Here is a 13,370-nt window from a genome sequence, read left to right on the forward strand (position 1 = left end):
ACTCTCTGTGTTGTATTGCATTATATTTTTAAGCCTACATAGGTTTGTTTTCTCTTTCATTTGTACCTGATGATGATTGCTTGTGTTGCAATCTAAACGTCGTATGCTATTATTTTATTTATTTTTTTCTTTCTATGTGACTTTACCGAAAGAACCAAAGAGATAGATGTAGTTTTAGTATCTTGATTTTAAGCGTTATTGTTATTTTAAATGTAAAGTAAACTCGGGGAAATTCTACATATTTTTCATGTGAGTTTTAGTTTGCTAGCAACGAGCCCCCCCCCCCCCACCAGCCTTCAGGAGAGACACAGCCTGCAGCATAGATATTGTGCAGGAGAAATGTCAAATATGCGTTGGGAATGTCAATGCCACGTTGCGATAAAAAAACACACAATAATAAATAAATAATAACTAACTAACACAAAACACACTAAAACACAACATGAAACAAATACATTTTGATTTAAAGCTTTCGTGACTGCAGGGATTCATATTCTTGGTTCTTTCCGTAAAGTCACGTAAAAGGGAAAAATTTATAAAACAATGTTTTTTTTCCCTTCTACGTGACTTTACTGAAAGAACCAAGAGTATGAAATAAATACCTTACTAACACAACGTTCGCTAGTCGTGGACACGTGATAAATTTACGTATTGTAGCCTCAGTATCCTGGTGCGGGGGGGGGGCAGTGGTGTTCATTGGGGGGCCATCATACCAAAAAAACTGAAAAGACTGATTTAGTTACATTTAACATTAATATCAGTGAGAGCAGTGCAGTACTCTATTTTGTATCTAAAGGCTGTTTGCATTCCGAAGAAAAAAATTTCCACGAAATATATTTTAAACATTTTGAATATTTTCAATCACAGAAGCTGCAGCAGCCAAAAGGTGTTGTCACAGTTACTCCCATGCTCCCACAACAGCATTACACACAATTACACAATGCACACACATCACAAGGCTAATTTCCTTTCCAGTTAGAATGGACTTGTGGACAGTTTTTTTTTCCCCCAGTGCGGTATGAAGTTCAGAATTGAAAAAAAAAAACTCACTTAGAACATGCCACACACAAGGTAACATTTTTGAAACATTTTTTAAACATATATATCCTTTGCGTATATACCAAGGCTGATGATGCTGCAGTAACCCATGCCAGCAAAGCACAACCAGTCTAAGCACATGCCTTTTGAGTCACCTAAGCTAGCTTTGGCATATGAGACATGCAGTCACATGCCCTACACACCCTGCCATTATTTAGGGACCCTGACACATTTTCTCAATCCCTGCCCTTCCGTGTGCAGCAAGTGAACCAAAGCAGCACTCACTATCTCCCACGTGCCCTCTGTCGGTCGAACACGCCGAGGTGTGGAGCAAGGAAACAGCCTTGGTTAGGGCACAGATAAACCAGCACGACCCTCTGTAATCAGAGTGCACTGGCCCAGAGAGAGACATCGGGCAGTGTCCATATGTGCGGTGGTGCAATTGCAAACGTGTTGGACAAGAGCTCCCACGGCAGAAGCCTGCCTCAAAAGCTTTCCCAAAATCGAGATGCCGGAGGAATTTGGTCGCTATGATCACCCACGCACAATGCTCAAGTGTGCAGATCTGAAACGACCGCAGTGTGTACACATTCTCGCACACACCCAATACATTCTCGCACACACCCAATACATTCTCGCACATGCAGAAATTTCAGATTCCTTACCAAAGTGGCAACTCAGAAGTTTCATGAACACCTTTGGCATACAACGCGTTGGTAATACACCCTATTCAGCAGTGACCACGATTTTAAACGACGACACATTCACATGCTTCATATGAGACGTTTAAGACAACGTATTTATGTTACCGTTGCTCACTGCTATTAGCGACTATCAGACATCACTGCAGCTGATGCAGGCAAGCCAAAACCCGCCACAGCTTGACAATAAATATCTTATGATCTTAACACGTTATGCAAAAACTACAGTTCATATTTGCATACAACTCTCTCGTGCCCTTCCGTCACTATTAAACTACGGCATATGTTACTAACAAAGTAGTTTCAACTAGACAGGACAGTATTACATTAGAGTTAGAGATCGCACTATTAATCGTTTATTTAGAGGGTGGTCCAGACGTCTTGTGACCCCAAATTAATTGACCCCTAACAATTGTGTTTTTTCTTTGTAAAATTAATTTCTGTTTTAAATAAACCTCACTTTAAAAATATTAAATTTTAGATAATTAAATTTGGGATCACAGGCCATCTGGACCACCCTGTAGATTTAATGGTCCAAAGATTAAAATCCAAGACTCTTTTTATGGTCAATTACTATACTTGGGTTACTGAGATGATCAAGCACATGATGTCACCATGCTCCGCCCATAACTTCCCACCCAGAGGCACACCTGAGAGCAGGCATGAGATTGATGAGATGAATTATCGTAACTTTTTGGTGATTAGCAATTTGTCAAGTAATCGATTAAATAATAGGCAGTGCAATCAATGACTTAAATAATCAGATAGCCCAGCTCTGAATTATAGTATAATTAACACGTGTCATACCAGGGTTTGCAAAAGTTATACAGTTGCGACGCTACGGTTGAAAATGTATTCATTGCTCTACCACTTGAGTTTACATGCAGAACAGTACTGGCAAAAGCAATGCGTTCTATTGCAGGGTAACAGGAATGAGTAATAGGAGTTGGAAGGCAGCATGAGCAAATGCATCAAATAAGACCCACAAGCTAAAATGAGAAGGTATATTTTGGGAAACCCAATCACTGCTCCAATATCGTGTTTTGGCTGTGACGTTCCTACGTGGAGTCAAACATTCCACAACTACCAAATTACTTTTCGATTTAAAGCTTTCGTAACTGCAGGGATTCATATTCTTGGATCTTTTGGTAAATTCACGTAGAAGGGAAATAATCGAATAATAAAAATAAAACGTAACAAAAATTCTCACGACGTTTCGGCCACAACACAAGCAGCCGTCCTCAGGAGGTGAAGAACACAGCTGTCAAAAAGCGTCTTTATTTTTATTATGTTATTATTTCCCTTCTACGTGACTTTACCGAAAGATCCAAGAATACCAAATTACTCTTCCAAAAACCTAATGGGTTGGTGAAATGTCGGTGCAACACGTGATATGAGAAAGGTATTAATCTGTGCAATTGGTACGTGATGTCTTCATAACATTTATGGCCAACAAAGCAGAACCACTCCCAAGCAACGCTTGATTGCTATGTCACTATACTCATGAGCACAGAACCAAATGCCACCAGCAAGCTGAAAAAAGTCACCAGCTGACTGAGGTTGTACAAGAATGTTAACCATGCCCTACCTATTTATAGCAGAGCTCAGATGTGTATGGTCATGTTTGATAAATATTTAATGCCTGGATTGGTAAAATACATCTTCTGTATACATTATTCAACATGCAAAATTATAAAAATATGGTATATACAAATACATTTCCATTAACTAAGCTATTAACATATATCATGTTTCAATTCGATTGCAAGATCATTCTCATGGACCATATGACTGCATGGGGGTTTGAAATAAAGAGATCAACGAAAACATTACAGGAGTGCCTCCCACCCAACTGTGGAAAGTCAACTCAGATGGCCAGGATTTCTCATAAAATTACAGTAAACTCAGACCATAAGATATGAAAGTACTAGGACAGACACCAAGAGGCAGGCCTAGACAGACATGGTTCAAATCAAAGTGGTAAACTTGCATATGAAGGACTGGTGGAGTGAACACAATGTTGCAATGTCATTTTTATTTTAAGGCGTATTTAAAATAATGTACAAGGTATTTCGTATGATTTATGGGTCAGCAAGATAGCACGGTGGTCTTTGTTACCCAAGTGGAAGAGGATATACATAGGTTCACTGTTAAAATCCCATATCTGCCACAACATGCCCTCTGATTCGAAAGGTTGACGAAGACCCCAAGATATTTTCGAGAGAAGCCCCACTGAATGTGGGGTATAGATATCTTGTTTCCAACATTGCAGACACATCTGAAGCTTGATGTGAAATTATAGCATTGAAAGGGCCATAATCAATATATTTTAAACACAACACATAATCATAAAATGCCACACTTAAATAAAAGAACCTCCACATGAATTTAAATTTAACGTCAATATAGGGTTTATAATTGCCAAATAAACCGACGCTCAAACCTTCAAAAAGAAGACGTCTAAGAAATTTGCAATCTGCTGTCGTCTAATTACCATGTCTTAATGCGAACTCATACAAACACGAGGGCTTAACAGTATCTCGTATGATATTATAATTATAGTAACCGTAGGTTAGGCTTATTCATAGCAACATGTTAACACAATATAAATTAAGTTAACAACACGGCAATTTGACAAGTGGGAATGCAATGTGCCAACTTTCAAACAGCACTATTTTTTTCATCGGTTTACAAGAGAAGATGCAGTAAGACTGCCTGCTAACAAGGCAAGTAGGTAGCAAAAGTAACTGTTTCCAGTGGTGAACCACACTTCCTTACGCCATCTCAAACCACACTGTGAATAACTACAGTAAATGCCCTTGCATGGTCCGAGCAGTGGGTACTCAGGAAGTAAGAAATTGGATCGCATTATTCATCGCAATAAATAATAAAGAAATAAAACCTGACAAATTATATCGTTATACAAACCTCAAAGATACTACAATGTTACGCAGCTGATGTGTGCTAAGCTAGCTCAGCCCAATGTGTTATTTTATACATGGTGAGCAACATTCACTCCAATCACTTATTAGTGCGATTTAGATACAAATCAGGGGCTGTACAAAAAAATAAAAGAAGAAAATTAAGCTGCATTAGCCAATGCCACTATCAATGCGGACTAGAGAGAATGCCCATGCAGTGGTTGTTACTTTTTTTCATGTTAATAGTGAAATCATGGAAAAATTGACAACCCAAACACTGATCAGGCAACAAAATAATCTAATATTTAACAATACACTGACAGCTTTCATTAGACATACTAGATATATTTATTCTGCTGTGCTTTCTAAGTCTATCCCTCTTTCAGATGACCTAATCAAACTCGTATATGAACTTTGTTTTGCCCAACCTTACAGCTTTCTCCACTGTATTAAAGTCTTTCAAAATGTTCTGCAGTTCATCCCCATGGGACGTTAGAAGGAGGATGTTGTCATATATATTAATTAATCAGTTCAAGATAAAGGTCCATTTGATTGGTAGAGCCTTTTCATTGAGGATGACATGGATGTTCTCGAAGTATTGGCCTCAAGTAGCCTTACTGGGCGCCACGGTGGCAATATGTTAACTACCTCGAATTGTATTCAGGACGTGGGTTTGATCCCAACCCCGACGCCTGTATATTTGGAGTTTGTTCTCCCCGTGGTCGCATGGATTTTTCTCTGGGTGCTCGTTTTCTCCTCCACATTTAGAACACGATTTTAGACTATTTGGCTCCTATAAATGTCCACGTAATAAACCACTTCGTTGAGATATCATTTGTGGCCAGATCGCTTCTAAAAAAGGAGCTATAGCTCAGTGGGCCTTACCTGGTAAAATATAAATAGTTGAGTTTATTCAGGTAGTCATTCTTAATTCGTAATTTTAGCAATTTTGAGTCATCTTCTATTCACCAATACTGTACACCATTATACTTAATCAGAAGCAGGTGAGAACATACGATACGATTCATTTGAGTGGTCACAAAACGACTATTTGTGATTATCATTATTTTTGCACTATGGGAGTGAATGAGAGTATTATTTATCACTGCCAAATATTACTTTATCACTCACCACTGACACATATGACTTGCATGGCAGAAATAAATACCGAACACCAGATCTCTCTTGCCGATTGCGAGCCTCTGTGTTAAGGGCAGTAGTTTTATCACTGCCTTTCACATGGCCGTGTAACTGTAATCACAGAGGTAGCTGGGAATGTGGTCGGTTATCTTTCTGTACATGTAAGCAACACGTTGGTTATTTATTTATTTGGTCATACAGTGTGTATTCGCTTCATATTTTCCCACCCTTCGAAATGCAGAACTTTAAATTATTTCAGTGTTATTTAAGTAATTTAAACAGGTTTCGAGACCGTATTAAACCTCAATTTTAAACGGGTGAACTTGGCCATCGACATGGACGTTATTAATGAGTCTCTTATATTTTCGTGTCCACTGACAGCACTTTTTTTTCACGTGCACCTTTTCCACCTACGCTTCTACAATCACACGTTTAAATAATTTCGCACACACATCCGCATGCATGGATAATGCACTGTACACACAATACACATTTACAATCTGGCTCAAGATCATTGTTCATTGGAAACTGCTGTCCTTTCAGCTACGGGAATGGAGACACTGAAACGACATAACAGAGATTGGGCCACTTAGCCAATATTGTGTAGGCTTTCTGCAAAGTGCATTATCAGGATAATGTGCATGTATTTTTTGTCAAGTAATCAAATGGAACAACGTCAGGCGTGCTAAGTTTCTATGGCCCTGGATTTAAGTAGTGTTGGTATACTGTTTGTGTATGTTTACTCCATTAATTGTTTACAGATTAACTATTAATTCCCTAAGATAACTATAGTGCTCCATTGGCAGTAACTCATTGACGTCCAAGACAGTTTACCACTGAAACCTACTCACTAACTGGCATCAGCTACAATGGGAGGGAATTGTAAGAACCTGAAAAACAATGACTTTAAAGTGCCTCCCAGTTCGTCAATGCCATTAGATGGGTTGGTTACACCCCGAGGCATATATATGACACAAAGGTGTGTACCGCACACAATTAAAATTAAATCCATGACCTAACATCAAAACAGCAACTTGCCACCACACGTATCAAACGATGCCAATAAATTGACTCAACATTTGTATACAATCCTATTCCATGGGATTATAAGACATAGAAGAAAGGAAAACGTACCCCCCAAAGCTGTGCCCGGTGTCAATCAATACAACACACACTCACATCTACTAGATTATAAGATGCATCTCCCAACTCTGCTTTAAATCACGGGGGGAAAGAGTGCATCTCATAATCCTGGATACACTGCAATATCTCGCACTACAAAACTATACAATCCTCAAGTCAACGGGACACAATTCTATTCTTGCAGTGTGGTGATGGCAGTGTATTCACAAGCTCGGCGCGAAATGGTCGAGATCTGCTAGCCCAGGAGTGAGTTGGTGTCGTTTTGCTAATTCCTCCTCTGTTGAACTAAGCACAGACCACAGCAGTTTACTAAATGGTCCACTTTGGGTTGCCAAGGCCACGATCGGTCTCATGTGGCCTGTCTTTAAAGTATCGGTATGGGTCTCGATGGTTCTCGAAATCTCTATGTGTATCAATGTACAGGTAGTCCTCTATTTACGATGGAGATGCGTTACGACGACCCCATCGTAAGTCAAAAATATCGTAAGTCGAAGATGGCCTAGCCTACCCAGGAGTCTTAAAGAATGGTGATAATTTAGCAAAACAGAGCAATTTACAGTATATAAAGTTTACTGTATAAACTATATATACTGTACAGTATATATAGTTTATAGTTTAATGTATAAACTATATACTGTATGTATTTATTAATACAATACTGTATTGCACAGTAAAGTGTAAAGTAAAGAAACAAGGTTAATTCTTAGCCTACCGACATGAACTGCAATTTCATAGCAAGTTTTTTCAGGAAGCAATCCTATCTGCTATAAAAAAAAATAACTTTTAACATGCATTGAACACCGAGACAACTTAACTTGCCATCGTAAGATCGAAATATCGTAAGTCGAATCATCGTAACTCGAGTACTATCTGTATACGTCTCTGCATTTCTATTGGGTCTCTGTGTACTGTAGCTATACCTTCCTATATCTCTACGGACCTTTTTCTAGGTCTATGCATCTCTGTGTGTGTATCTCAACGTGTCTCTGATGGGTTTACGAATTCGATCCGCAGTTTTTGTGTTGCAGGTCCACAAATCGCACCACCACCACCACCACTGACTGCGGCTCTCGTCCCCCTTGTGATGGAGAAGCGGCTGTGAATCTGCCTGCGTGTAACAGAACACTGCAACAAGTCACTCACTCACACACACAGAGAGAGAGGCAGGTGACTGGCAAGGCAGGGCAAGACAAGGCAGGGCAAGGCAGTCAATCGGTCTCTGACTCCGACGGGGTCGTGAGTGAACACGCCGAACTGGGGAAGACTCCCCAATTGTTTAATTCAACTGTGAATACGGAATCTGCTGGTGGTGGGATAAGGGGAAGAGACTATGGCGTTAGAACAAGGAACAACAACAACAATAAGCCTTCTTGTGCTGCCAAAGCTTCAAGACACGAAGAGAGAAAAAAAAGTGGCTTTTCCCGTTTTCCAAACGACGAAGCTGTCAGAGCGAGTTGACACTTTTTGGCAATCGGACGCGGAGTTTAAACACGTTGCACGACTTGTGCATCATACACGCTGACGATGTTGCTGCTGTTGTTGTGTTTGTTTGTGTGTGTTTGTTTGTGTGTTGCTGTGTTTGTGTTTGTCTGTGTGTTTATGTGTTTTGTCTGTATGTGTGTTTATGTGTTTTGTCTGTGTGTGTTTGTCTGTGTGTGTTTATGTTTGTGTGTTTGTGTGTGTGTTTGTCTGTGTGTGTTTGTATGTTTGTTTGTGTGTGTCTGTGTGTTTGTGTTAGTTTGTGTGTTTGTGTGTGGTTGTCTGTGTGTGTTTCTGTGTTTGTCTGTGTTTGTGTGTGTGTTTATGTTTGTTTGTTTGTGTTTGTCTGTGTTTATGTGTTTGTGTGTGTGTGTTTATGGTTGTGTTTGTGCGTGTGTGGTTGTTTGTGTTTGTTTGTCTGTGTGTTTATGTTTGTCTGTATGTGTTTATGTTTGTGTTTGTCCCCAACCAAATACGATAGCGTGTCGTATTGATTGTTAGTGTTTAGCGCCATCCCCTCCCTCCCCCCAAGTTCGATATCTTAACTCGCGGCTAACATCAGTGGCGAACCACAGTTGTCACAAAGTGATCTGAAGCCCTCCCGGGCACCACCTAAACACGACTTCACATTAAAACAACCAAGGCAACATGGGGGGTGGGGGAGAGAGGAGGAGGAAATCGTTGTGTTTATACAAAAAATATATAAACTTTGTTAGGACCCACCTCTTCGATGTTGGAAAACGACTTCTTGTAGACGTTCATCTTGGAGGAAAAGGTCGACGACGAGTTGGTGGAGTTGGTGCCATTCTCCCTACACTCCTCCAAGAATTCATCCACACTGAACATGTCCATCATCATTGCTGCTGTTGTTGTAGCAAGCAGAAGCCACCACCCTCGTCTCTCGCTAAATGACGATTTGCTGCGGGTGATTATCACCACGCCAGGGCTACCGATAATGCTCAAACTATTATCGATTTGTTTGCTTTGTATGACGGACGCAGTGTGAACAGCCAGTCGACGATCGGTTGTCTAAGTGCTGCTCATGGCTTGCCGGTGGCGAGACTGACGATGTCGATGTCGTTGTTGTTGCACTGAAGCTGACGTTTACCATGAACCCGAGCGGCGCGTGTAAGTCGCAGCACGACACGTGTGTGTGAGTCGCAGCACGTGTGTGTCGCGTGTGTGTGTGTCAAGTGTGTGAGTGTCACGTGTGTGTGTGTCACGTGTGTGAGTGTCACGTGTGTGTGAGTCGCAGCACGTGTGTGTCACGTGTGTGTGAGTCGCAGCACGTGTGTGTCGCGTGTGTGTGTGTCAAGTGTGTGAGTGTCACGTGTGTGTGTGTCACGTGTGTGAGTGTCACGTGTGTGTGAGTCGCAGCACGTGTGTGTCACGTGTGTGTGAGTCGCAGCACGTGTGTGTCACGTGTGTGAGTGTCACGTGTGTGTGAGTCGCAGCACGTGTGTGTCACGTGTAAGTCGCAGCACGTGTGTATGTCACGTGTGTGTGTGTCACGTGAGTGTCACGTGTGTGTGTGTGAGTCGCAGCACGTGAGTGTCACGTGTGTGTGTGTCACGTGAGTGTCACGTGTGTGTGTAAGTCGCAGCACGTGTGTCACGTGTGTAAGTGGCAGCACGTGTGTGTGTGCGCGCGCGTTGCGGGTGCAGGCGTCGTGAGCTCAGAGCAGCACTCGGGCGTTGAGACGCCACCGCTGTTGTGGGAGTGGCGAGAGTGGCAGCAACACCCCCCACCCCCTCCTCCCCCCCGAAGCCCACGCCCTCTCACTCCTCCCCTTCCTCCCTCCTCTGCCCCTCCCCTCCTCCCCCCTACATCCCCCTCCTCCCCCCTACATCCCCCTCCTCCCCCCTACATCCCCCTCCTCCCCTCTCCATCCCCCTCCCCTCAACCCCCTCCTTCCCCCTCTCTTCTTCCCCCCTCGTTCCCCTCCTCCCCCCTCCCCTCCCTCCCACTCCTCCCCTTCCTCTCCCCTCCTCCACCCCCTCTCCCCCCCTACATCCCCCTCCACCCCCTCCCCTCAACCCCCTCTCCCCTTCTTCCCCCCCCTCCTGCCCCCTCTCCTCCTCCCCCTCCTCCCCCCTCCTCCCCCCTCCTCCCCCTCCCCTCCCTCCCACCAAGATGAACGTCATCTCGCCCTTCCCTTTATACTGGTAGGAACCTCCTGGTTACACCAGCCCACAGGGGATTATTGTGTCCGTCCGTCCGTCGTGCAGGGAGGGGCTGGGTGGGGAGGGAGGGACTGGGTGGGTGGGGAGGGGAGGGTGGAGGGTGGGGAGGGGCTGGGTGGGGAGGGTGGGGCTGGGTGGGGAGGGAGGGAGGGGCTGGGTGGGGAGGGTGGGGCTGGGTAGAGAGGGGAGGGGAGGGTGGGGCTGGGTGGGGGGTGGGAGGGGAGGGGCTGCGTGGGGAGGGTGGGGCTGGGTAGGGAGGGGAGGGTGGGGCTGGGTGGGGAGGGGCTGGGTGGGGAGGGTGGGGAGAGGCTGGGTGGGGCTGGGTGGCGGGTGGGAGGGGTGGCGCTGGGTGGGGAGGGGCTGGTCACCCCGTGGTGCCCTTATAAAACTCAACGTTTAACCAACTCACGCCGGCTTGTGCCCGCCCTCACAGTCGGGCATATTTGCGGAATACACCACGCCGCTGTTGACCCTGGCCATTGACCGAGCAACCCAACGTTCCTACCAGCTCCCTCCGCAGGATTGTGGTTCAAACACTCGTGCGCAATACGAGGGTTGCTGCGATATGGCGATACCACGATATATCGAGATCCACGATAATCGTTTGGTCAGTTTGGAAATGCAGTATATCGTGATATCGTACGTCTGTGTGCATACCTGTCAACCCCCTTATCGGTGCCCTACCTTTATATTACAGATCAATTCAGACCTTATTGGTCACCCCGTGCCCCTTATAAATCTCAACGTTCATCCGACAAAGTCCCATCACAAGGGAGAAACACAAACAAATAGACAAAGCTTGATTTAAAGCTTTCGTGACTGCAGGAATCCATACTCTGGTTCTTTCGGTAAAGTCATGTAGGTATAAATAAATAATAAATCATTAAATCACAACGTTTCGAATACCTGATTTTTGAAACGTCGTGATTTAATTGATTTATTTAGCATGTATTATTATTTTATTATAATTTTTACCTACGTGACTTTACCGAAAAAAACTAAGAGTACGGTATATGTATGTTGAACTTATTTCGCTCGTTACATAGCCGACCGTGCTAATCGAAGGTGCTAATCTTAACTCGATTTTTTTTCTTTTAACACAAATATTTGCCTTCATTCTCTTTTTAAATCATTTATATTAAGTTCGCTTGCTTGCTTGCTTGCGTGCTTGCTTGCTTGCGTGCTTGCTTGCTTGCGTGCTTGCTTGCTTACGACCGTGCAAATCTTTCGGTCGTTTTTTAACCCACTTCCCGTGATCCAATCGAGCTGACATTTTCCACACAGACTCGTTGTGCTAGACAATGAATGTTCGTGAAAATTTTTTTCAAAAATTGTACACTTTTTAGGCAAAAAAAAATATTTAACATATATTCAAATAGAACTCATTCATGGCTTTGGCTGAACGTCACAGTGTAAGAGCCCAGAGCGTAACCCCTCCACAGGCCGTGGCGGAGTAGCGCAGTTGGTAGCGCCCTCGCTTCCCATGCCAAAGGTCGCGGGATCGATCCCCGCGTCCTCCACAGGCGAATATATTTTTAAATCGTTTATATTAAGTTCGCTGCCACGCATATAAAGGATTTATAGTGAAAAACTTTGTTTTTACGGGTTAATTTTTTTTAGATTGTGATTCAGCAGGAAGGGCTCGGTAAGCTGCGACGGTGTAGATGTTGTTACACGGTAAGAGGGTGTCGGTTACATTTGACGCAATGCCAATAAAGCAGTAGCGATCGGTGGGTGCTTTACACGTTACAGAAATAGGGAACCGATCGAAAACGTAAAAAAATCAAACACACGCAAAGAATATGACGACATTCTTAATACGAACAAAAATAGAGGGGTGGCGGGGGGGGGGTGTGGGACATGTCACTTAACTTAATAAAATGTTCGGTTTGTAAATAAAGTAGTGCTTTACAAAACACGTTTCGGAGTAATTGAGCGCGTGGTGGCTCTCTGAAGTAATCGTTCTGGTGGGCATTGTTTCAATTATATAATTTGGTTATTGTGCCACACAGCATCTGTGCGTTTTAATACTGGTAGTAACCTCCTGGTTACACCAGCCCACAGGGGATTATTCTGTCCGTCCGTCGTGCATCCAAAAATGGGAGGGATGGGGCTGGGTGGAGAGGGGAAGGGATGGGTGGGGAGGGAAGGGCTGGGTGGGGAGGGTGGGGAGGGGCTGGGTGGGAAGGGTGGGGCTGGGTGGGCAGGGGAGGGTGGGGAGGGGCTGGGTGGGGAGGGGCAGGGTGGGGAGGGGAGGGTGGGGAGGGGCTGGGTGGGGAGGGTGGGGCTGGGTGGGGAGGGGAGAGTGGGGAGGGGCTGGGTGGGAAGGGAGGGGCTGGGTGGGGAGGGTGGGGCTGGGTGGGGGTGGGAGGGGTGGGGCTGGGTGGGGAGGGGCTGGTCACCCCGTGGTGTCCTTATAAAACTCAACGTTTAACCTACTCACGCCGGCTTGTGCCCGCCCTCACAGTCGGGCATATTTGCGGAATACACCACGCCGCCGTTGACCCTGGCCATTGACCGAGCAACCCAACGTTCCTACCAGCTCCCTCCGCAGGAATGTGTTAAACACCGTGTGGTGTGCATCTGCAATGATACGCATTTTGGCAGCTTTAAGTGAGCTTGCAATCGAATACCTGATTTTGAGTCAATTTTATTCCTACTGGACGTACGTAAAAGCTCATAAAAACAGTAAAATAGAAAAAAATGTCGAGTACAATTACAAAGCTATGGGAAGCTGATATCGCAATAATCTTAATATCGTGAAA

The 13,370-nt window shown here is 44.1% G+C and overlaps 1 protein-coding gene across 1 annotated transcript in view; it reads right to left on the reverse strand.

Annotated features, from left to right (window-relative positions):
• LOC133344204 (arf-GAP with SH3 domain, ANK repeat and PH domain-containing protein 2-like) overlaps positions 1-10,135 on the reverse strand; it is a 47,990-nt gene extending 37,855 nt beyond the window's left edge. Inside the window, 1 exon segment of the mRNA XM_061554248.1 lies at positions 9,146-10,135. Within this exon segment, the coding sequence (XP_061410232.1) occupies positions 9,146-9,280 (135 nt within the window). The 5' untranslated portion in view covers positions 9,281-10,135.
• Positions 10,136-13,370: the final 3,235 nt, after the last annotated feature.

This window comes from Lethenteron reissneri, chromosome 19 (assembly GCF_015708825.2).
Source record: "Lethenteron reissneri isolate LAM-NWPU_2019-01 chromosome 19, ASM1570882v1, whole genome shotgun sequence".
Classification (NCBI taxonomy): Eukaryota; Metazoa; Chordata; class Hyperoartia; order Petromyzontiformes; family Petromyzontidae; genus Lethenteron; species Lethenteron reissneri.